The sequence below is a fragment of the Hyla sarda genome, chromosome 1, assembly GCF_029499605.1.
Source record: "Hyla sarda isolate aHylSar1 chromosome 1, aHylSar1.hap1, whole genome shotgun sequence".
Lineage (NCBI taxonomy): Eukaryota > Metazoa > Chordata > Amphibia > Anura > Hylidae > Hyla > Hyla sarda.
In genome coordinates, this window is record NC_079189.1 from 43,395,102 (window position 1) to 43,421,680 (window position 26,579).

The window sequence follows — 26,579 nt, forward strand, 5'->3', positions numbered from 1 at the left end:
CAGGATTTAGTGGACAAATGATCCTCCATTTATTGTAAAACAATGGTTTATTGCAAACATTTGGCAATAGATTTTGTATGGAAATAACACTGGTGTGGCATGATACATCCGGTGCCTAACACATTTAAAGGGGTACTCTGGTGAAAAAAAAACTTTTTTCAAATCAACTGGTGCCAGAAAGTTAAACAGATTTGTAAATTACTTCTATATAAAAATCTTAATCCTTCCAGTACTTATCAGGAAGTTGAGTTGTTCTTTTCTGTCTGACCACACTGCTCTCTGCTGACACCTCTGTCCATATCAGGAACTGACCAGAGCAGGATAGGTTTGCTATGGGGATTTACTCCTACTCTGGACAGTTCCTGACATAGACAGAGGTGTCAGCAGAGAGCACTGTGGTCAGACAGAAAAGAACAACACTATTTTCTCTATAGCATACAGCAGCTGATGAGTACTGGAAGGATTAAGATTTTTTAATAGAAGTAATTTACAAATCTGTTTAACTTTTGGGAGCCAGTTGATATGAAAAAATAGTTTTCACTGTAGTACCCCTTAAACACCTTAAGGATGCAGGGCATACATGTGCGCTATGAAGCGGGCTGTTGAGCTCACCCTGCGTCATAGCGGGGTGGTTCTGGCGGCTATCAACTGCCGGGATTCTGTCTAATGCCGGAAATCACCAATCACGGTGATACCCGGTATTAACCCATTAAATACCGCAATCAAAGTTGATTGCGGCGTCTCAAATAAAAAATATGTATTCCCGAAGCTGATCAGGACCGCTGTGACGAAACCGCGGTATCCTAATCAGCTGAGAGGGCGGCGGGAGGGTCCTTACATGGCTCCTCGCTGCCCAATCTCTTCCTTAATGCTCCAGGCAGCCTCAACAGCCTGAAGCAATTGAGCACAGATAACACTGATCAATGATATGCTATAGCATAGCATTGAACAGTGTATGCAATCCAAGGATTGCATGATATACGGTAGTCCATTATGGGGACTATAAGATGGTGTAAAAAGAAAAAGTTAAATGTGAATTAACCCCTTCCCTAATAAAAGTTTATTTAAAAAAATAAAATAAAAAAAGTAAACAGAAATCAATGTGTGGTAAATGTCCAAACTACAAAAATATAAAGTTAATTAAACTTATGTACTTATATTTTCTTTATTGTCAAATATCTGTTTTAAAGGGGTACTACCGTGCTGACAACTTAGCCCCTATCTAAAGGATAGGGGATAAGTTGCCTGATCGCGCTGGGGACCCCTGCGATCTCGGGGATAAGTTGTCAGCACGGTAGTACCCCTTTAAAGAAAAATTCTTTACTAAAAAAAAGTTAAAAAAAAAAAAAAAAAAGTGAATTAAACTGCACGGTCAATGGCGTATATGTGAAGAAAAAAAAAAATACCAAAGTCCAAAAATTGCGTATTTTTGGTCATTTTGTATACCCTAAAAAATGTATTAAAAGCGATCAAAAAGTCCCAACAAAACAAAAATGGTTCCGATAAAAACTACAGACCACAGCACAGAAAATGAGCCCTCATACAGCCCCGTATGTGGAAAAGTAAAGTTATAGGGGTCAGAAGATGACAATTTTAAACATACTAATGAATACTTGGTTGCCAAAAAACGGTCTTTATTGTAGTGTCGATCAGCCAGGCAGGTAGACGCCTGAACAAGCGGGGAGCAAGAGACAGCGCTCTCAGGTGCGGAGAGCGGTACGCTGGAGGATGACTAGTTTAGCGTCATTACAGACACTTCTTCCGGTCAGCAGTACTGCTGACCGGAAGAAGCGTCTGTAATGACGGGAAACTAATCGTCATCCGGTGGTACGCCCCTCGCACCTGAGAGCTCTGTCTCTTGCTCCCCGCTTGTTCAGGCGTCTACCTGCCTGGCTGATCGACACTACAATAAAGACTGACAACAAAAAGTCAGGAAGAGAAAATATATGGTCCTTCAACCAATAATATACACGCCCTTGGAGATAATTAGCAAAGTAGTAAATCAACTGGAATCTACCAATGAGTCCACAAATATATACACACTAGGCTAAAATGTTTACTTTTATTAAAGATTACAATAAAAGGAAGACAATGCCTCACAAAAAAGTGCTCAAAAAGTGTCAAATCATAAATAACACTAAATAATGAACACAAATCCAGGGGAGAGGTGTGGGATATAGGTGAGTAACCTGACCTGACCAACCCTACCTGGTTTAGCCACTTGCCCTCACTACAATACGCGTGGACAGGGAATAGGGTTACAAGCGATATACATATAAAAAGTTAAACATACATAAGAAATATACAGTAGAATAACATAATATGTATATACTCTTACTACTAATAACCTACGCGTTTCACCCCAACATATAGTTTAGGGTTCATCAGGGCTCGGACGAGCAGTCAACATACCACTACAAATAATAAACAATAAAGGAAACACTATATACAGCAATTATAGATAGATCCTTCCACACAGGCCACAGTTATAGGCATATGAATGCTTGATTTTACTATACGTAAATGTGGTAATACGTTCTTGCCCAGAGTGGGTACTCTCCATAATATTATGTAAGCTCAAGGTGGCCAGAGGCTGTACTATAGGTACATCAAGTAGTAGGTCACTGCTCACAGGGTCCACAAGGGGTAGATCACTACAATCTAATGTTCACACACCTATTGAGCTCAAAAACAAATCTGTCTAAGGTCGCTATGGTGAAGACCGTAATTCTCATATTCTTTTCCGATTAGCTATGTTGCCTGCTGCTGATGGTGGTCATGGTGGGGTGAGGCCCAATCTTTTATTTAGATAGGGTGCCCCATGGTTACTTACTACCTGCCCACTATTCCTAAAATTCATACAACAGGAACCAGTTCATACATTGTGCCCATTGCCTCTGAGTACGTCACTGCAGTATCATTGGGGGGGGGGGAGTGACTGGACAAATAAAAGAAAAAATATAGGCCAAATTATCCTAATAGGCCTTTAATTATTTCCTCAGGCGGCAGACAGTGATGAAGAGGATGACGATTTCGAAGAGGTCCCAGAGAAAGAAGGTTACGAGCCTCGCATTCCGGACCACCTTCGCTCGGAGTACGGTGAGTTTGGCCAGCTGTGAACAGCTCCATCCCGGCATGTTACTGCAGCAGTAAAGCAAATAAACAGCCATTATGAAGTAATAAAGAGATCATTGTTGTGGGTAATCTCTCCGACTGCCGCGAGGAAGTCATTACAGAGATAGGGAAGCGGCGATTGGCTGCAGACAAACAAATACTTTGTAGGGGAAGTAGCCTCGGAGACTGCGGGGTTTATTTCATTCCGTCATGTAGCCTTGTAGTTTAAAGCCTGCCGCTGTTATGTGGACTACAAAGGAATATTTATAAAAGGATATTTATTTGGCGCGGAAGAAAAATATACAGCTTCACACGCCGCTCCTGTAAGCGGCTTCCCGGGAGCTCTCGAATTACAGTAAATCTGTTTAATTAAATCCCATTACACAGAGCCATCTGACACCTCCTCGCGCTATACAATTACACTCTGTAGAGGGCCTCTATAACCGAGCCTCCGCTGCAGATCTCGCCTGTATAAAGACATGCACATTAGCCATATTTTGCGAGGACCCCCGGCATACCTGTAATGAGATATTTAAAATATCTCAAGCTTTAAGAATATGTTAAACTCCAGAGTAAATAGAGGCTGTCCTGGTATGTTAATGCTTTGCGTAGGAAAATGGAAGCTGAAAAGGCGCAAGACGTTAGTTAGCAGGCTATGTATAAGCTGAACTGGACGGACGTATGTCCTGTTTGTGATGATAAAGGCTGCAGTTATCAATGGTAGGGGAGCATAGCCAGCAGCTATGTCCTATGTAATTACATATCTCATACATTGTGTGTATGGCACATCCTTATGGGATCGTACTGATCGAGAATGTTTTACATGTTTGACAGTTTTGATTGGTTGGGGTCTCAGTGCTGTGCCCTCCACAGATCGTGGATATAGCTGGGAGTAGTGCACATTAACCACAGAGAGATCTGGACTTCTTCTCGCAGAGAGTTCCAGCGGTCAGGACCCCCAACCTCCCCCCCCCCCCCCCCCCCCGCTGCCCCCTCTCACACCTGCAGGTCCAGTATTTGATTTTTGCTCAATAAGGAGTTTCTGAACATTTTAGGGAAACCCTAGGCCCATAATACTAACATACGGTATATTGAAAAGCTTCATATTACCTTTACTGCTGATGTAGGGAACAAATAACCTAACCTTAAAGCCCATGATAATATAGATAGAAAATGTGCCTTGTAATGGAGGCCTCACCATTCTCTGACACTAAATACATTCTATCCTGTAATATTAAAGAAGTACTCCGGCAAATATTTACATATTAGATAAGTAGCTGATTACGGAGGGGTCCGACTGCTGGGGCCCCACGCGATCACTGGGATGGGACCCCGGCGCTCTCAGTAAGGAGTGCATGTCGTCTACCGGTAGACGGCACACGCTCCATTCATTTCTATGGGATCATTGATGATTCCCGAGAGCTGTACTCGGGTCTTTTCGGCGCTCCCATAGGAATGAATGGAGCATGTGCCGACTGCAGCAGGCCCTCCTCACTGAGCACCAGATCCCACTCCGGTAATCGGGGGGCAGTGGTCAGACCTCCGTGATCAGCAACTTATGCCCTTTAAAAGCCTTCTAGCCGGTTAGGGGTTCCTTTCTTCTTACATCATAATACTTGTCATTGGCCTCATCTTGTGTGCGTTTTTTTTTTCTCCTCAAGGTAGTGGGTGTCATGAAGTAGCCTTTTTCAATAAAAAACAAAACCTAATGTTGCACGTCCTGCTTATTCTATTGCTGCGGTCTGATCTAAAAGTAACTCCAGTGCGGCCACGAAAATAAATTGATTTCACATGTTCACCTTCTGGTTTTTTACAAGGTCATAAGCCTCTCCCAGTATTTGACATCGCTGACCTTTTACCTGCGGCCCAGAGATTACATCGCAGGAGTGGATTAACTTGATCCCGAGATAACGGACAGTCAGAGAAGGTTGTGATCTTTGTGCGCCACAATATTAGAGTGTGACAATATATTTAGCCATTTTCTCATGTACTGAGCTGTAGGTGCAAATGTTACTGTATCATAGAGGAAACATGCTGGATGTAAAGAATCACTGCTGGGACATCCAGATCAATGTGTCCATTTTATCTAGGTAGAGGTCTAGCTTTGGAGATGCTTCATATTAGGAAATGTCGAAAACAAACAGCCGTGGACAATATTGTCGGTCCTCTTCCCAAACAATTTTTTTTTAAGCTTATAATTATGCCGGTATTTTTCACATAAAGGTTTTGCAGTCATATTGACTTCTGAATAATTTAGTTGTTGTAATTGAGTTAAAATAAATTTAAAGGGGTAGTCCGCTGCTCAGCGTTTGGAACAAACTGTTCCGAATGCTGGAGCCGGCGCCGGGAGCTTGTGACGTCATAGCCCCGCCCCCTCATGACGTCACGCCTACCCCCTCAATGCAAGTCTGTGAGAGGGGGTGTGACACCCCCTCCCATAGATTTGCATTGAGGAGGTGGGGCGTGATGTAATGAGGGGGCTGGGCTATGACGTCACTGGCTCCCTGCTCCAGTGTTCAGAATAGTTCAGAATGTTCCAAACGCTGAGCACCGGAGTACCCCTTTTAAGTCTACTGTCGCAGCTAAAAACAGTATAGTACAATACAAGGCACTAATGGATGAGTTCTGTCACCCAATAGAGTACTACCACCACATGTTTTGCATTTAGTTGCAAAATTTGTAAACTTTTTTACAGGATTTCCTTTAGTGGCTACACCTGTGTGCAGATGTCAGAGAAGTGAAGGTTAAAGTGCCCATAACACCTTAGCGTATGTTCCCACTGCGTAATCTCCACTCGCAGAATTCTGCGAGCGGAGATTCCGTCTGGCAGACGCCGCCGAAAATACTTCAGTAGTAGGACCGCACTGCACTGCGCCCTCACCATTGACGACTATGCAGTGCTTGCGGATTTCCGCGCAAAGAATGAACATGATCCTTCTTTGAGCGGAACAATTTCAGTGGCGGAATTGTCCGCCGCTGAACATTCTCCGTGTGAACGGGACCGCGGAAGACCCATTCACACTGATGCTAATGGTCACTGTGTGGAATTCCTCAATGTGAACATACCCTTATACTATGGTCAGCCGGACAATTTTCTAGGGTGTGGGGTGACCTCCTGATTCCACCACCATAGGATGTCAGTGGAAAGAAGTAATGGGCATGTTTGATTTTCGCCACCCATCCCTTATATTCTTAAAGCGATAATCCAGCAGAGAAAACTGTCTGCCGACCGTTATTAAAAAAAAAACTGTGGTCACCGTAAGATTTCATCTCTAGGAGATAAGCAGACGCTGCTATAACTTTCTGGCAGTGTCTTTCTCTTCTCTCCCATTGAAAACACAGACGCACACAGCCAAGCCCATAGTACATGTGTGTTTGGCGGATCGGGAGAGATATCTTCTTGTCACAGCTTGACTGTCATTTGTAAAAACTTTTGACATGTCAAAAAGTTTAGATCCCACCGGGTGTCAGTCTTGACTGGTGTCGGCCTGTCCGACTCAGGTCAGGTTTGATTGACAGCAAAGGAGCGGAGCATTCTGCCACACACTTCACCGGGTTATAACTCTCGATGGAAGCTAGTGTCCGGAATGAGGTCCGTTGCAATGTAAACTTTTGATATGTCTGGACAACATTTATGACTGTAACAGTTTAAGGGAAGTATGGTCTAGTACAGGCAACCTTTGGCACTGTAGATATTTTGGGCCACATCTCCTATGATGCTTTGGCAGCATTTTGGCTATAAGAGCATCATGTGAGATGTAGTCCAAAACATCTGCAGTGCCGAAGGTTGTCTATGCTTTCTCTATCTAGTTTCTAGTTCTTCAAAGTGTGGACCTCCGGCAGTTGCAAAACTACGACTCCCAGCATGTCATGACAGCCGTTGGCTGTTCGGGCATACTGGGAGTTGTAGTGTTGCAACTGCCAATGGTCTACAGTTTGGAGACCACTGGTCTGGTAGATATGTCTAGTAGATTGGTGCTTGTTTTAGGACCATCATTCGAGCCCATGTGGCCTTTTACTTCCATCATTGTCGGCCGCACATCCCTCGTTACATAGGACAATGTGTGGCCGAAAAACAAGTGTTTGCTCATTTGTCCACTCATCACTGGGCCAATTACACCGGGGCAATTTTGGGCTGTGTAATAGCGCCCATACTCAGTTTTTCCATTAGCATTGTGGAACCATTGAAAGAACAAATTAAGGTTTTCTTGACGTTCAAGCTTTTCCGGGATTTATTGTTGAATCACATGACCTCGCTAAGGCTTCTGGGTAATCTGTACAAGATAAATAAATAAATGAATAAAAAGCTAATAAAAACTTATAGGACAAATGCAAAGAGGAGGTAGAATACAGATGGCTGTGGGAGTAGAGTGAAACGTCCCATCCATCAGGCTGTCTCTTTTCACGAGCCGCCTTTATGCCTTTAGATACAATGAGGGACCGGGGAAGTGATTATTTCCTCTATGTAATTAAAGGGGAATAAAACATGATTAAAACAAACAAGTAATTGCATTTTGTAGACACTAGTTTTCCCGGGCACTGATTAAAAATGTTGTTTACACAGTCTGGGACCTAATAGACTCATAAATTCATCACTAGGAATGGACTTCGCAGAAGCCAACCATGATAGCTCCTCTTTCGAGGTAAGCACTCAATCAGTATTCAGATATATATAGTCTGGCTGGTTTCAATGGGATCCAATGACAATCAGATGTTCCTCATTGTCTGTCAAGGATCAAACAATTGGCATTTTGTTTCCACCAGAAATAAGTGGTGCAAATTGTTGGCCGGTGGCCTCTCATCCTCCTCCGCCTATTGCAATAGGGGGAGGTGGAGAAGATAATATTGGTCATGAAAAAGACATCATAACCGTAATGTCCAAAGATGACAACCCATAATGGGCCTGGCAGCATCTAAGTTATGGAGCAGAAGGCTGGGTTAACCTAAATCTGGTGATCAGGTATAGGCTGCAAGACGCGTTTCCATATCCTTCCCTTGTGGGGGCATCCAAAAAGGCGCTGAATAAATATGAACTGTCGCATTCAAATAAATGGGATCAGTTCAATGATCAATAATCTGTAGTAGGGTCCTAAGGCTTTTGTGGGTCAGTCTCAAGATGTAGAAACTCTGACCTCAAGACTTTTACCTGTAGTTACATCCATATAGTATAGATAATGGTTGCCTGATCCACTTTAGCACTAGGAACTTCAGAGCAGTACTTTAGTGTTAAAGGGGTACTCTGCTGCTCAGCGTTTGGAACAAACTGTTCCGAACACCGGATCGACGCCGGGAGCTCGTGACGTCACCCCCCCTCAATGCAAGTCTATGGGAAGGGGCGTGACAGCCGTCACGCCCCTTCCCATAGACTTGCATTGAGGGGGCGTGACGTCACAAGCTGCCGGCTCCAGCGTTCGGAACAGTTTGTTCCAAATGCTGAGCAGCAGAGTACCCCTTTAAGTGAATTTTACAGTTTATGCAGGGTTGTTTTCTCTGTTAGTCATAGTTGGGACCTTCTGGAGATAGGTGAGACCATTTAAGACTATATTTCATTATTTTGGAAATGGTTTGTCATATTCAGCCCTGTATTGGTTGGGTCAGTATAACCTCATGTCTCTCTGGACCTCCCTTTCAGTTCATTATTTGTACAATTGATACTCTTCTGTAGTGAACTGTGGGAGAAGTGTTTAGACTCGGCATGGAAGATGGTGTTTCAGTACAGTGGTCAAGGATTCCAAGTGGCAGCTAGTGACTGTAATTTTATTTGTGCTGGAAAATATTACTGTAAATGGGAATTTAATAGCATAGTGTAGGGACAGAATATTCTCTTCTAACAAAGTTGTTTGCTACATTGCTTACTTAAAGTGTACCTGTCGGATCCAACAATTTTTTATTTATTTATTTATCACTCAGTACCTAATCCTGACCGTGTACATCTAATTTTTGTGTCTAGCACCTTTATTTTTTATTACACTTTTAATTTTGCTCACTAGTCTGAATTCCTCTCAAAGGGAGGGGGCGTGGCCTCACTGTGCAGGTCTCCGCCCCCTCCCTCACTATGCTCTCTGCTCACATTTCCCCTAGCATTAGCAAAACTACAACTCCCAGCTTGTCCTCACTGACAGTAGCGGGACACAAGCTGCACTCACAGCTGTCAATCAAGGAAGTGTGTCCATGACATAGCTGATGACGCATGGACACGGCAGGACTAGTATGTGTCAAAGCAGGCAAGGGGGGGGGTAGTTGTTTGACTGGATTTTTTAGTATGAAATACTGAAAATTTTATAATGAAAGCAATTGCAAAACCTATTGGTTATACATTCTTTACAACATATCACAAGTTTTGGATCTGACAGTGACCATTTAAATGGTGCCAGTCATTTAAAAGATCAGTAACAAGAGACCTGGACTTACAAAGTAAGTATATGGAGCCATCCAGTTTTCATAGGCACAGAGTGGGTAGAAGAGCAATCCACCTTTAAAGTTTTATAGGTATTCCCATCTTTTAATTTGTTTCCTGTCCCCTAGGGCCTATTTGCAGCCACTGGAGGTGGTCAGGAAGCCAGAAGCAACAGTTTCCATAACTCCCATTGACTTTAATACTCCTGGAGTTACACTATGTAGCTTGCGGGGCTACACTGTTTGGGCAACTTCCATTGCGTAACTCCCCCACTCTGGCTGCTTTCGGTTTCCTTACCACCTTTGGTGACCACAAACAGAGGAAACTGAACTTCTAAAATGGCAGCAAGGCAACAGCTATTATATGTAAAAAATATTTTTTCCCAAATAACGTGTGTCTATAAGAAGAGGGCACACCCTTTAAGAAGTGATAAATTGTCTTTAGGATTATATTTTATTGTTGGTATTTGGGCCCTAATATTTACTCTCCAGTCTGGACTACGTATCGACCTTTCTGTTTTCGTATTGCGGAGGGTAAATGCCTCAGGTCTACACTGAGCACAGTTGATGCTGTCGGCAGTACAGGCTGAATGTATGGACTATGTTTGACAATGATGTGATAGCATCAACAGCGCTTTGCTCGCTTCAATCTGTCTGCCAGCAGGCCTGATAACCAGGGAGTGACATAGAGGGGGACGCAAAGAGCACATTGTATGTTTCTTTATCTGTGCACTACATGAAGAAGCATCGCAACTGCAACGTGCTTTACCTGTCCTTGCCTTATCGCTGCCCTGGTGTGAATAACAGTATGCCTGCCTTACACCACTACCTTATCGGGGTCCCGGTAGGGGGCTTAACTCGGAAGCCAAGTGCACTTGTAATTTACTTGACTTTGCAGCGTGGAAACATGAAGTGAAAAATGTTCACTTAAAGGTTCCTTCCAGTCCAAGCACGACTATAATCCCATGAGTCCTAAAAGTCATAAGTGGTTCCTTATAACTAGATTGCTGTTGTCTCAAGCAAATGCCCAGCTACTGCATCTGCTATATAGATTTACATGTCTCCATGGTAACAGACTACAAACAAGCCTTGTGTAGTCTGATCCTGCCTTTATTCTCTTTCGTCTGTCACCTTATTTTTGCCTCTTAACCAAATTGATGTCGAAAGAATTGAGGGCAAATGTAAAGCAGTATGGATGCTGCATCATGCTGCACAGCATTGTTACTGTAGTGATAAACAGATCTGTATAGACAAAAACTAGATTTAGTTGAGACCATTTGCAAAGTGACTTTATTATTTTAAAGGCATTGTAAAAATAAGCGATTACAGAAGTTGACCTTTCCTTTATAGGATTGCTTCACATGTGACCCCAAAGTAAAAATTTAACAAAGTTGGATTTTTTCCCCCCTGGCTATCACAAAGTCTATACAGTCTATTGAAATCACGTGTGATCGCAACCCATATGAATCAAGGAAAAATTTAAATACAATGGCCATGAGTTTTTTTTTGGTTGTGTGCCACAGTTTGGCACATTGCACCACATTTTGTGGCGCAATGCACCAAAATAAATCAAGAGAAAATCCTTTGGAAAAATTAGCTGAAAATTCCTACCAAGAAAAAGCTGTAAATCCCCATAGTAAATAGAATCTAATCATGCAAGTCTGAAACATTCCTCACTAATACAAACCCAACACTCATAGTAGATCAGGCCAATGTCTATGCAATTTATTAATATCTGGATTTAATATATATATTATCTAATAAAATCTATCGAATATCAATCTATAGAAATCACACGTGATCGCAACCCTTCTGAATTAAGGAAAATCGAGATAAAATATATGCAATCTATTAAAGTCTGGATACAATATGTATGCAATCTAGTGAAATAATTTGCAATACCAGATTTGAATAGATTGCATTCAAGGAAAATCTGGTTACACCTTGAATGCAATCTATTCAAATCTGAATGCAATAAATAGGCAATCTAATAAAATCTTGTGATTGCAACCCTTTTTAGTCAAGGAAAATCTGTGTGGTAAGAATGCAATATATATATATATGCAATCTATCAAAATCCGGGTGCAATTTGTATTCAATCTGTTGAAATCACTTGCGATCGCAACCCTTCTGAATCAGGTAAAATCTGCATGCAATATTTTTGCAATCTATTAAAATCAAGAAAAAACTTATAGGGGTACTCCGGCGCTAAACAATGTAATAAAATCATGTGCGATTGCAACTCTTCTAAATGCAATATGTACGCAATCTAATAAAATCATGTGCGATCGCAACTCTTCTAAATGCAGTATATACGCAATCTAATAAAATCATGTGCGATCGCAACTCTTCTAAATGCAGTATGTATGCAATCTAATAAAATCGTGTGAGATCGCAACTCTTCTAAATGCAATATGTATGCAATCTAATAAAATCACGTGCGATCGCAACTCTTCTAAATGCAATATGTATGCAATCTAATAAAATCATGTGCGATCGCAACTCTTCTAAATGCAATATGTACGCAATCTAATAAAATCATGTGCGATCGCAACTCTTCTAAATGTAATATGTATGCAATCTAATAAAATCATGTGCGATCGCAACTCTTCTAAATGCAATATACGCAATCTAATAAAATCATGTGCGATTGCAACTCTTCTAAATGCAATATGTATGCAATCTAATAAAAATCATGTGCGATCGCAACTCTTCTAAATGCAGTATGTATGCAATCTATTGAAATCACTTGCGATGGCAAACCCTTCTGAATCAGAAAAATGTGAATGCAATATGTATGCAATCTAATAGTGTGCAATTGCTGCCCTTTTAAATTAGGAAAATATCTGGATGCAATATGTATGCAATCTATTGAAATCACTTGCGATCGCAAACCTTCTGAATCAGGGAAAATCTTAAGGTAATATGCATGCAATTTATGAAAATCATGTGCGATCAATCCCAACCCATCTGAATCAAGGAAAATCTGGATGCAATATGTATGATCTATTGAATGAGATTTGATTACAATCAAAGAAATTCTGAATTTATTATGTATGCAGTCTATTGAAATCAAGTGTGATCAAGGAAAATTCAATGCAATACAGTGGTCCCTCAAGTTACAATATTAATTGGTTCTGGGACGACCATTGTATGTTGAAACCATTGTATGTTGAGACCAGAACTCTATGGAAACCTGGTAATTGGTTCTGAAGGCACCAAAATATCATCCAAAAATAGGAAAAAAGTGAGAATTAAAGAAAAATAAGTAGATAACTAATACAGATAAAGCAATTTCTTATATATAAAAGTAAGAAAGATCTGCTGGGAGCTGTAAATCACTGTCTATTTCAGTGTTTCCCAACCAGGGTGCCTCCAGCTGTTGCAAAACTACAACTCCCAGCATGCCCGGACAGCCAAAGGCTGTCCGGGCATGCTGGGAGTTGTAGTTTTGCAACAGCTGGGGGCACCCGGCTTGGGAAACACTGGTCTATGTAGAGGACAGGATCTTCTTCGGGATCCTGTACAGTACATACAATGTCCTAAAAAAGTTACATGGAGCCACCCTTACCTGATGTCCAAAGGAGCAGATAACCCTGGTACAGGTAAAGTGCACAGAACATGTAATACCTCCCTGTACTGTAGGGGGCGCTACCAGACATCAGTCAGTGCATACGCTTCAGTAATACAGGGGTTTTACCAGTAAATGCCCATTCTGATTGGTCGGTTCTTCCAGCCATTGACACGTTTCACAGATCTGGACTGTCTGTACATTGTATGTTGAGTCTGGTTTCAAGTTACAATGGTCCAGAAAAGACCATTGTATGTTGAGGCCATTGTAAGTTGAGGGATCAATGTATATATATGTGTGTGTGTGTATATATATATATATATATATATATATATATATATATGCGCAATCTATTTTGAATTCATGTGTGATCACAACCCTTCTGGATTTAGGAAAACCTGAATGCAGAAAAGTCTTTTTCATACATTTGTAGGACAGGTTCACGTGTCGTACATCTCCCGGACTCTCCGTATAAAGGCAGGGCAGCTCAGCGCAGTCCTATTTTGGTTTTCCTTAGTAAGCCCACACAGCTGTTAAGCCCGGTACATAGACTCTGCTTTTATCTCCGGCAAGTGAATTTTCACGCAGGGGCTTTTATCACCCCCTCTAATCCCACCATTTCTGTCAGGACATAATCTCTTTCTCAAATTTACATTTTAATTACCAGACCAGCTGAACTGGCGAAAATCAATAATGTCAGCATTCCGAGGCCTATCTCCGAGCCGGGAGCCCTGCCTCTCTATTTCCCACTATCGATTGATTTTCCTGAACACAGTACTCTTTATTCCTCCCAGCAAATAGGTGCCATTTGGTCATTTAAGGCATTAAGAGAAGGGGGGAAACAAAATATTCTCTTACCGTGTTACGATTACACTCAAACATATTAATGCGCTTCTTTATGGGATCGTACCAGAGATTTGTTCATTAGAGATTGCTGCAGATTTGGCGCCTGGACTCTTGTTAGGATGTTGGATTATATTTAAAATGAACTAAAAAAAAAAGGAGTTTATTCCCTTTTACACTGCAAATTACCTTCCTCCCCTTACAGTAATAGTATTATTGTGCCTTCGCACACCAAATGGGTTTGCTACCACACGGGGGTGTCTATGGACTGATGCACCCAACATTTTTGTGTAAATACTGAACTAAGGACAATTACAGTCCCATAGAAACTGCCACTGGTGCATGACAATAGTAGATTTCCATTATTTTCTATGGGGACTGATAAAAAACACAAAAATTTGATGCATCGTGTTATGGACAACTTGGCATAAAAAGGCAGTGCATGGCATAGGAGTCCTTTTTGTGTTTTGCACTGGGTATAACCCCATATACTCATTTTGCATAAAGTGTTCCTTAGAATTTAGGGTCAGAATACACCTTTTCATATACTCTATTAGAGAATATTGATTTGATAGAGGGGGTTCCCTATTATTCAGCGCACTCCTCTGCTACCAAGAACAGATGGCGGCTCCAAAGCACCTCTCCTCTTCTGGAGGACATGGCACTTTGTTTGTTTGTTATATATGTACAGCCTATTGATATTAACTAACAGAGTGCAATGCTTTATTTGTCCTGTGGGGGTGCTGTTGAGGAATTGAGCTCTTATCATCGGGTTCCACCAACAATCACAGCTGATCTGCAAAGAATTCTGGTTAGAAAAATCTTCTAACAGAAAGGGATTGTCCAAAGGGCACAACTACCTTTATTTCCACATTTGGTACCATAATGCTTTTTAGCTAAAAGAGCAAAGGTGTTTTTGTTTTTGTTGGGTGTTTTATTTATTTTATTTTATTTTTTTTCAAGCTGGGATACCTCTCCTCCCTTTATTGGGAAATTACAAAATGGGTGGCCCAAGCTACTAAAAAAAAAAGTGACAACTTTCTTCCTAAAACAGTGCCACATCTGTACAAAGGTTGTGCATGGTATTGCATCATGGTTCCATTCACTTCAGTGGAGCTGAGCAGCAATGGCATGAACTGGTATGGCAGTGTTATGGGGAGAAAAGCAGCAGTGTTTTCCCATTCATCTACACTCTGATGTCAGCTTTTTCTTAGTGTTAAGTCTCCACAGAAGTCAGTGAAACTTGCTAATTTTTTTTTTTTTTTTGGGTGGGGGCATTGCCTGCTTTTTTCCCGACGCTGTTTTCCGATTATGATATGTGATCTATGTCTGTTTATGACAGATTAATACTTGACTACCGCATATATTAAATTCATAAACACCTGACGGACACTGGTTACTTTACCCTGACACCCCCTACTACTACTTCCCTTGCTGGCCTATGAGCTTTGTTGTGCTCCGATCCCCTGGTTGGCGTAGCTTGGATTGTTCATTGCAATGTTAGTGGAGCACTGACCACTCTTATTGTTGCAGGTTTGGATACTGCCCCGAAATCAACACCTCCATCAAACAAGAAAAGGACGGATATCCAACCCCGCAAACAAAGGAGGAACGATGAAGAATCTGATCCAACCTGTGCTGCTGCCACACTAAAGGCCATGAAGGACAAGATGTCGGCCTGTACCTCCTCAGCCTCCAGGTATTTAGTCACTACCAGTTGTAGGACCTAGTACCTACTCCATCTGATGGGAACACCACAATGCCAACTGTTGGGGGCCGAACACCAGAATATAAAAATAAACCAATAAGACAGAACATATCTTCATAGACTTCCATCTTCCTATTCCTCAACTGATTCTCCTTTGATTTCAAAGGGAACTGTATAAGGCTTAAAGAGTACCTGTCATCAAACCATATATTCTAAACTAACTCAGATTATATTTACTTACTACTCCTAACACCCCTCCTGAAATCACTGAAAAGGATGGCCCAATATCGTATGCTAAAAAAATCTAATGGAATGTGTCAATGTGGTAGTATTGGTAGTATTATCTTGTGTGTTTATGTTTTTTTTTTTACTTAGAATGCATTTTTATGTTTCTCAGTCTCTCTTGACAATTCTGAAGCTACTGCACATATGTAAAAAAAAATATATATTTATATCCATAGTGGTCCCTCAACATACGATGGTAATTCGTTCCAAATGAACCATCGTTACTTGAATCCATTGTATGTTGAGGTATCCATGCAATCATAATATTGAAAGTTATACTCGCTTGTCCTCGCCGCTCCGGACCGTCACTGCTGCCCTGGATCGTCGCTCTCCATTGCCGTCATCACGTCACTACGCACGCCGCTCCAATTGGATGACGGGATGGCGTGCACGGCGACCTGATGACAACGAAGGAGAGCGACAACCATGCAGCGGAGCCCGAAGAGGACTGTCCGGAACGTTGGGACAGGTGAGTAACACTCACCGGACCACACAGGGCACATTAAACGGCTATTCGGCAGGAGCTGAAGTAGTCTGCGCTGCCGGATAGCCGTTTATGCGATGACCCCCCGACATACAAAAGCACCGTATGTTGATGCTGCCTTCAACATTCGATGGCCTCTGAGAGGCCATCGTATGTTGAAATTACATGTCGGGCCATCGTAGGTAGGGGGTTCACTGTGTGTGTGTGTATATATATATATATATATATATATATGTGTGTGTGTTTATTTAATTGTGTACAGGTAAACAGATGAAAGAATAAAGTGACTGAATCACTTCTCATAGACAGAGGTGTAAAAAAAAAAATAATAATAATTAGACACAATTTAAATCTCTTGTTGAATCGAGACAAAAAATTATGGTCAGCCACTATTTTCCACCTGTTAGAAAATTGCCCCAAAACGGGTTCATGTGTTGCATTTGATTTGCCAATAGAAGTCAAAATATACAGGTATATCTAGATTCCATACAGTTGAGATTTAAATGCAGCCTTACATTGTTAAGTCACATGTCCAGATTTATGAATCTCTGTGCAAACGTATGGTCAGACTTTTGTTAGGCAGGAAAATAGTAAAAGCCGGCACTTGTCCCTTAGTGGTGCTCGCGGACAAATCACAAGGTAGGAAATCCCGGCACTCACTTAATGCTTCAATCACCTTAGTGTTTATTCATAAGGCATCTTTACAGGTAATATTGCGACACGCGTGCGTGTCGCAATATTACCTGTATAGATGCCTTATGAATAAACACTAAGGTGATTGAAGCATTACGTGAGTGCCGGGATTTCCTACCTTTTAGACTTTTGTTAGGCTACCATTAAAAACACTTGGGCTCCATAAGTCAAGGGGTTATGTCAGTCAACATTAGTCTTGTACCTTATTATATAAATCTATTGTAGGGTTTCCTTACATGCGTGTTTGGCTTGGTCATGTTAACCTTAGATACTAGATCATAGCTCCCATTGGTGGAATTTGGGTGGGTGGCAGCCCACAGCGGAGATTTACAGCAGTGCTACCTGTAGTGTCCTGATGGTGCCCATGTCTGCGACCACCATTAAACACAATAATTTAATTCAAGCTTGTAAATGTAATGTTGTTTTTTGTTTTTGTTTATTTTTTTGTCTTCTCTTTCCCATCTCAGCTCAGGCGAACCCAGCAGTAAAAGCGTAAAGCGGGAGGAAGAGCTATCGAGAGCACCTGTCATCCCGTTCGGACTAGATCTGCACTACTGGGGGGAGGATCAGCCCACAGCTGGCAAAATACTCAAGTCCGTAAACTGTTTGTCTTTCTTACAAGTGGGGATTTGCGGGGCGGAGGACGTCGGCTATCCCAGTCCTATTAGTATTAATTTCTGGGGGCTGTTTTTCTTACTTGTTAGCTTGTTTAAGTAGAGGTCATGGTCCGGCCACAGAGTTGAGATTAAGGGAACAAAAGGATGGTCTGGTTTACAGAGAGGGGAATGTCAGGCCAGGAACCATCTGGAAGTCTACGGTCATAGAACTATGATGGCTTTAGCTTCTCACCAATGACCAGGAAGCTGACAGTGTGGAGATACTCAAGCTGGTGGCATAAGGTGACCACACATGTCAGCACAAAGTCAGCCAAACTTGCTAATTCCTGGGACACTGGCTGACTATCTTATGTGTACGGGGACGTGCCGATTCTCCCCCAACACATCATGTCGAGGAAGAAGAACGTTTAGCCACCGACATCTTTTGAATGTATGTGAGCACCTTAGGGGAGAGTTTTCCAAACTTTTCATGTTGGTGATACACTTTGTAGACACTATTTTGTGATGCACTCCTCACCGTACCCTCAATTGCACATATCACATATATGTGGTCCTGGGAGAGGGACAAATAATAAGGGAGCTCCATAGTGCCATAATAGTAGACTACATATATATTATCTTATGTATCAATATCAGCATTATAAATGTGACTGCTACCCCCTGTGTCGTGTCATCGGCCCCCTGTGTCGTGTCATTTGCCCCCTGTGCCGTGTCATCCCCCACCTTATCATCGCCTGTGCCATTTCATCTCTGCCCTTCATCACCCTCAGTGCTTTTTCTTTACCCCTCTTCATCACCCTCCATGCCACTTCATCCCTCCCCTTCATCACCCCCCTGTGCTTTTTCTTTATGTCTCTTCATCACTCCCTGTGCCACTTCATCACCTGCCTTCATCACCCCTTTGTGCCACTTCGTCACACACCTGGCCTGTGGCTCCTCGGGCACTACGTCAGGGATGCCGCTCGTGAGAAGGTTCAGCAGGCAACCCTGCTTACTGATTTAAAGTGACCGCAGTGCCGGCTGCCAGTTTAAGATCAGGCAGCATGGGCCGTGGCACCTTAAGAACTGTAACCAGCGGCAGATTTATTCATTTTTATTGAAGAGCCGAGGTGCGGGCCAAAAGGCACCTGCAAGGTCCCAGGTACGATGTCCACTTTTACCGAAGCTACTCAGGGACCGAAAAGTGTTCCTGGCGAACAACTAGGCGTTAACCAAGTTGCCACAGAGGAACCAGTAAAACTGGTTCGGCATTCCTGCCGAAGCAGGAATGCCACGGGGCGTGGCAGGAAGGTGAGGGACCTGATGGCCACACACACACCTCTGCCGGTCTAGGGGGAGGGATACCCAGAAGCTCTACCGCACCCTGACCAAATATTATTGTACATAAAAAGAACACAAACGTGAGCACAGTGACAAAAAAAAACATATAAAATAAATAAGTGGATACTGCCCGGACATCCGGCCGGATCTAGATAAATTCCTCTACAGATCAACAGCCAGAAGGCCGGAACACGAGGGGAGTTCTCAGAAGAGTGAGAGATAAAGTGTGTGCTGCATGTCATCAGTCATGTCACTCCCAAGTGAGTTCTGGCACCCTGAGGTCACCACTCTCAGGGCACTTTTGCACCTCGGCCTTCACTTTACACGAACCTTAGGGCGAGATCCAGAAGATACAGGTCACTTCAGGGCCTGCTGCCTGGCCATACAGCCGGCCCTGCTACACCTGCACCCTTCTGTGTGGCTCCCTTACCTTGCCTTTGTGGTCTTCCACACCGCCAACTAACAGGTGGTACCAGGCAGACGTTGGGTGTAAATGGAATGATCCCATGTCACCCCTGGAGACTGCCGTCGACACAATAATGTGTTGAAGCACATAGTTAGGAAAGCTCTGCCTTAGGGAGAGATGATTTGTAGAGCGTAAAGGGGTTATCATTGGATTGAATGTCATTACCAATTCAAAGTATAGGTAATAAGTATGTGATTGGTGGGGGGTATAGCCACTAAGAACCTCACTGGTTACAAGAATGGGGTTCCCTTGTTCCCGGAGTGAATGCTCAGTTGCTACTTTATTCACTTTTTATCTGTGGGACTTCTAAAGGTAGCAAAGCTCTGTACTCGGCTATCTTCAGTCTTATAGGTGATGAATGGAGTGGTGGGCGAACATGCGCTCTGCTGCTCCATTCACTTCAGGCACAAGAGACTCTGGACAGTTCCTGACACAGTCAGAGGTGGCAGCAGAGTGCACTGTGTCTAACTGGAAAGAACTACACAACTTCCTCCAGGGCTGTGACTCTGGTTTGGCTGATATCTTTAGTTATATTTTAAGGGTTGACCGATACCTATAGGAGAGGAGCTCCTATATATACATAAAGTCATATATATACATCTTTCTCTTTTGGAAACGGTAGTGTTTGCTCATGCCCATGGTACACTTCAGTTGTAGAAGGGGCATAGCGTTTGTTCCCCCCCTTGGCTGGCACTTGTCTGAGGCTCACCGCTTTTTATTTTACAGCTGACTTATTCAAGTCACAGGTGAAATCAAAAGCATATTTCAGCGGCTGTCGTGTGCGTGCTGTACGCCTTCACTTTTATGCCTCGCCATAAAATAGAGGGCACACCTCTGAACCGCGCAGCTTATTACTACACATCTGCCAAACTAACAAAACATAATTTACTTCCAGCCACCAGTTTACTGCCCCGAAAGATGCAGCGATAGATGGGGAGATTTTCCAGAGAAGAAAGCCAAAAAATATTATTTTCTGCATGGTTGCAATATATTTAATGTAAACAAGTTTCAAAATTCTGTGCAGATTAATTTTATAAAACATATTTATAGGGGTCGGGAACTATTTTTGAGTTATGTCTGTTTTTCTCCTTTTGAGTTGCTTAACCCCCTAACGACACAGGACATAAATGTACGTCCTGTTGAGCTGGTACTTAACGCACCAGGACGTACATTTACGTCCTATGCATAAGCGCGAGCATCAGAGCGATGCTCGCGTCATGTGCTGCAGGTCCCGGCTGTTCATAGCAGCCAGGGACCCGCCCGTAATGGCGGACATCCGCGATCGCGCGGATGTCTGCCATTAACCCCTCAGATGCCGTGATCAATACAGATCACGGCTTCTGCAGCATCGCGGACACTAAAATGGATGATCGGATCACCCACAGCGCTGTCGCGGCGATCTGATCATCCAGCATGGCAGACGGAGCTCCCCTCACCTGCCTCCGCTGCATTCCACGGGTCTTCTGCTCTGGTCTGCAATCGAGCAGACCAGAGCAGAAGATGACCGATAATACTGATCAGTGCTGTGTCCTATACATATCACTGAACAGTATTGGCAATCGAATGATTGCTATAAATAGTTCCCTATGGGGACTATTAAAGTGTAAAAATTAAAGTAATAAAAGTTAAAAAATAAAGTTTAAAAAAATGTGAAAACCCCCCTCCCCCAATAAAAATGTAAATTGTCCCATTTTCCATATTTCACCCCCAAAAAGTGTAAAAAATAAAAAGTATAATTAATGATACCGTACGGTGAACGGCGTGAACGTAAAAAAAGAAAAAAGTCCAAAATAGCTTCTTTTTTTATAACATTTTATTCCGAATTTTTTTTTATAAAAAATAGTATAAAAAGTTTTATATGAGCAAATATGGTATCAATAAAAAGTACAGATCACGGCACAAAAAATGAGCCCTCATACCGCCGCTTATACGGAAAAATGAAAAAGTTATAGGTCTTCAAAATAGGGGGATTTTAAACGTACTAATTTGGTTAAACAGTTTGATTTTTTTTAAGCGAAACAGTAATAGAAAAGTATATAATCATGGGTATCATTTTACTCATATTGACCCAAAGAATAAAGAACACATGTCAGTTTTACCGTAAATTGTACGGCGTGAAAACTAAACCTTCCAAAATTGGCCAAATTGCGGTTTTCTTTTTAATTTCCCCACACAAATAGTATTTTTTTGGTTGCGCCATACATTTTATGGTAAAGTGAGTGATGGCATTACAAAGGACAACTGGTCGCGCAAAAAACAAGCTTTCATACTAGTCTGTGAGTCCTTAAGGCCCAAATGGGCTGAGTCCTAAAGGGGTTAAACTCGTACAATGATTTCCCCCATACCAGTGCCAGCAACACAAGGCCTTTCAAAAGAGTACGAGCCACACAGTGCCCCCCCCCCCCTTATTAAAGTGCCAACTACACTACGGGTGCCCCCATATGGTTGCCTGCCACGGTGCCCCCATAGGGTTGCCTGCCACGGTGCCCCCATAGGGTTGCCTGCCACGGTGCCCCCATAGGGTTGCCTGCCACGGTGCCCCCATAGGGTTGCCTGCCACGGTGCCCCCATAGGGTTGCCTGCCACGATGCCGCCATAGGGTTGCCTGCCACGATGCCCCCATAGGGTTGCCTGCCACGGTGCCCCCATATCGTTGCCTGCCACGGTGCTCCCATATCGTTGCCTGCCACGGCGCCCCCATACCGGTGCCTGCCATGGCAACCACCTAATGCCCCCATACCAGTGTCCCCCACTTAGTGCCCCCCCATAACGGAGCCAGCCACAAATCCGCCAACCCCCCCCAACAAGGTGCCAGCCACAAAGTTGCCCCCCCACGCCGTATCGGTGCCAGCCACAAAGTGCCCCCCCCCCCATAATGGTACCAGCCATAAAGTGCCATCCCCCCTTCCCCCATAACAGTGCCAGCCACAGTGCCAACCACTCTGTGCCCCATAACAGTGCTAGCCATGAAGGTTACAATGAACAACCATAACGTTAAAACCACCTGCCTAATGTTGTGTCCCCGTTGTGCCACCGAAACAGCTCTGACCCCTTTAAAGGAGATCTCTGGCAAAAAATAACTTTAGTAGCTGATCCTGGGAGGTCTGAGCACTTGGGCCCCCCCCCCCCCCCCCCCCCCCGCGATCACAGGGACGGAACCCGGCACTCAGTGAGGAGCACGTGTTTCTCAGCTCCCGGGTCTTTTCCGTGCTCCCATACAAATGAGGGGAGCACGTGCTCCTTACTGAAAGCGCCGGGGTCCCGGAGATAGCAGGGGGTCCCAGTGATCGGACCCCCCCTCTGGATAGGGGATGAGTTATTTTCCGCTCGAGTACTGCTTTAAGGGCTGGACTCCACAAGACCTCTGAGTGTTTATTGTATCTGCCAAGGATACGGCGCCTTTCTTGTCCAGAGGATGTGTCTGGTATTGTTTTACCGTGCAGTACATGAAAGGTCACCACTAGATGGCCTCACACTGACACATATTCATGTGCACGTTTCATTCATGTCACATATCAGCCTTCCTGGCCGCTGACAGCTGTAAGAACATACATTGAGCGGTGGCTTAGCCGTTTTGTGTTCACATCTCCGGCACGGTGAGGTTATCTCAGCCGGAGCGCAATTTACCACATCCTTGTGTTGTTTAATTGCTTTCTGGACGAGATGAATTTGTAGCTAAACTTATGTCAGGCTGGGGCAGTGACGGCATAATACATACATCTATGGCCGGCATCCACACACCTCACGCTTGTTAGTCATTGCCACATTTTGTTGGTGCAGAAAATTTGTTTGAGGCCGACAATGAAATGCAAAACTACAACTCCCAGCGTGCCCGGACAGCCTTCGGCTGTTCGTGCGCGCTGGGAGTTGTAGTTTTGCGACAGCAGGAGGCACACTGGTTGGAAACCCTGTTCTAGATGTAACAGATATGTATTTAATCTGCAGTTTCATGGCTGAGTTGTCATGTTACAGATGTAGCGGAGCAGAGTTGTCCTCTTAGTGACGTAGCGGAGCAGAGTTGTCATCTTAGTAATGTAGCGGAGCAGAGTTGTCATCTTACAGATCTAGCTGAGCAGAGTTTTCATCTTAAGATGACAACTCTGCTCAGCTACATCTCTAAGATGAAAACTCTGCTCAGCTAGATCTGTAAGATGACAACTCTGCTCCGCTACATTACTAAGATGACAACTCTGCTCCGCTACGTCACTAAGATGACAACTCTGCTCCGCTACATCTGTTAAGATGACAACTCTGCTCAACTACATCTCTAACAGTTGTAGTGGAGCAGAGTTGTCCTCTTAGTGATGTAGTGGAGCAGAGTTGTCATCTTAGTGATGTAGCGGAGCAGAGTTGTCATCTTAGTGACGTAGCAGAGCAGAGTTGTCTTCTTACAGATGTAGCGGAGCAGAGTTGTCATCTTACAAATGTAGCGGAGCAGAGTTGTCCTCCTTAGTAATGTAGCGGAGCAGAGTTGTCCTCCTTAGTAATGTAGCGGAGCAGAGTTGTCCTCTTAGTGATGTAGCAGAGCAGAGTTGTCATCTTAGTGATAGAGCAGAGTTGTCCTCTTACAGATGTAGCGCAGCAGAGTTGTCCTCTTACAGATGTAGCGCAGCAGAGTTGTCATTTTACAGATGTAGCGCAGCAGAGTTGTCCTCTTACAGATGTAGCGCAGCAGAGTTGTTCTCTTACAGATGTAGAGCAGCAGAGTTGTCCTCCTTAGTGATGTAGCAGAGCAGAGTTCTCCTCTTAGTGATGTTGCGGAGCAGAGTTGTCCTCTTACAGATGTAGCGCAGCAGAGTTGTCCTCTTAGTGATATAGCGCAGCAGAGTTGTCCTCTTAGTGATGTAGCGTAGCAGAGTTGTCCTCTTAGTGATGTAGCGTAGCAGAGTTGTCCTCTTAGTGATGTAGTGCAGCAGAGTTGTCCTCTTAGTGATGTAGTGCAGCAGAGTTGTCCTCTTAGTGATGTAGGGCAGCAGAGTTGTCCTCTTACAGATGTAGCCAGCAGAGTTGTCCTCTTACAGATGTAGCGCAGCAGAGTTGTCCTCTTACAGATGTAGCGCAGCAGAGTTGTCCTCTTACAGATGTAGCGCAGCAGAGTTGTCCTCTTACAGATGTAGCGCAGCAGAGTTGTCCTCTTACAGATGTAGCGCAGCAGAGTTGTCCTCTTACAGATGTAGCGCAGCAGAGTTGTTCTCTTACAGATGTAGAGCAGCAGAGTTGTCCTCCTTAGTGATGTAGCAGAGCAGAGTTCTCCTCTTAGTGATGTTGCGGAGCAGAGTTGTCCTCTTACAGATGTAGCGCAGCAGAGTTGTCCTCTTAGTGATATAGCGCAGCAGAGTTGTCCTCTTAGTGATGTAGCGTAGCAGAGTTGTCCTCTTAGTGATGTAGCGTAGCAGAGTTGTCCTCTTAGTGATGTAGTGCAGCAGAGTTGTCCTCTTAGTGATGTAGTGCAGCAGAGTTGTCCTCTTAGTGATGTAGGGCAGCAGAGTTGTCCTCTTACAGATGTAGCCAGCAGAGTTGTCCTCTTACAGATGTAGCGCAGCAGAGTTGTCCTCTTACAGATGTAGCGCAGCAGAGTTGTCCTCTTACAGATGTAGCGCAGCAGAGTTGTCCTCTTACAGATGTAGCGCAGCAGAGTTGTCCTCTTACAGATGTAGCGCAGCAGAGTTGTCCTCTTACAGATGTAGCGCAGCAGAGTTGTCCTCTTACAGATGTAGCGCAGCAGAGTTGTCCTCTTACAGATGTAGCGCAGCAGAGATGTCCTCTTAGTGATGTAGCGCAGCAGAGTTTTCCTCCTTAGTGATGTAGCGCAGCAGAGTTGTCCTCTTATAGATGTAGCGGAGCAGAGTTGTCCTCCTTAGTGATGTATTGAAGCAGAGTTGTCCTCTTAGTGATGTAGCGGAGCAGAGTTGTCCTCTTAGTGATTTAGCGGAGCAGAGTTGTCCTCTTAGTGATTTAGTGGAGCAGAGTTGTCCTCTTAGTGATTTAGCGGAGCAGAGTTGTCCTCTTAGTGATTTAGCGGAGCAGAGTTGTCCTCTTAGTGATTTAGCGGAGCAGAGTTGTCCTCTTAGTGATTTAGTGGAGCAGAGTTGTCCTCTTATAGATGTAGCTGAGCAGAGTTGTCCTCTTATAGATGTAGCTGAGCAGAGTTGTCATGTTACAGATGTAGCGGAGCAGAGTTGTCCTCTTAGTGATGTATCGGAGCAGAGTTGTCCTCTTACAGGTCTAGCGGAGCAGAGTTGTCCTCTTATAGATGTAGCGGAGCATAGTTGTCCTCCTTAGTGATGTATTGAAGCAGAGTTGTCATCTTAGTGATGTAGCAGAACAGAGTTGTCCTCTTAGTGATGTAGCGGAGCAGAGTTGTCCTCTTAGTAATGTAGCGGAGCAGAGTTGTCCTCTTCGTGATTTAGCGGAGCAGAGTTGTCCTCTTAGTGATTTAGCGGAGCAGAGTTGTCTTCTTATAGATGTAGCGGAGCAGAGTTGTCCTCTTATAGATGTAGCGGAGCAGAGTTGTCCTCTTATAGATGTAGCGGAGCAGAGTTGTCCTCTTATAGATGTAGCGGAGCAGAGTTGTCCTCTTATAGATGTAGCGGTGCAGAGTTGTCCTCTTAGTGATGTAGCGGAGCAGAGTTGTCCTCTTACAGATGTAGCGGAGCAGAGTTGTCCTCTTACAGATGTAGCTGAGCAGAGTTGTCCTCTTTTAGATGTAGTGGAGGAGAGTTGTCCTCTTTTAGATGTAGCTGAGCAGAGTTGTCCTCTTATAGATGTAGCTGAGCAGAGTTGTCATGTTACAGATGTAGCGGAGCAGAGTTGTCCTCTTAGTGATGTAGCGGAGCAGAGTTGTCCTCTTAGTGATGTAGCTGAGCAGAGTTATGTCACAGTCATGTTACAGATGTAGCGGAGCAGAGTTGTCCTCTTAGTGATGTTTTTACGAAGCAGAGTTTTCCTCTTCATGATGTAGCAGAGCAGAGTTGTCCTTTTAGTGATGTAGCGGAGCAGAGTTGTCCTCTTATAGATGTAGCTGAGCAGAGTTATGTCACAGAGTCATGTTACAGATATAGCGGAGCAGAGTTGTCCTCTTA

The 26,579-nt window shown here is 43.6% G+C and overlaps 1 protein-coding gene across 1 annotated transcript in view; it reads left to right on the plus strand.

Annotated features, from left to right (window-relative positions):
* Nucleotides 1–26,579, plus strand: part of UVSSA (UV stimulated scaffold protein A) — a 90,251-nt gene that overhangs the window by 39,743 nt on the left and 23,929 nt on the right. The window contains exons 8-10 of the mRNA XM_056554822.1: nt 3,003–3,099; nt 15,458–15,623; nt 17,562–17,687. Of these exons, the coding sequence (XP_056410797.1) occupies nt 3,003–3,099; nt 15,458–15,623; nt 17,562–17,687 (389 nt within the window). The remainder of the gene's footprint in view (nt 1–3,002; nt 3,100–15,457; nt 15,624–17,561; nt 17,688–26,579) is intronic.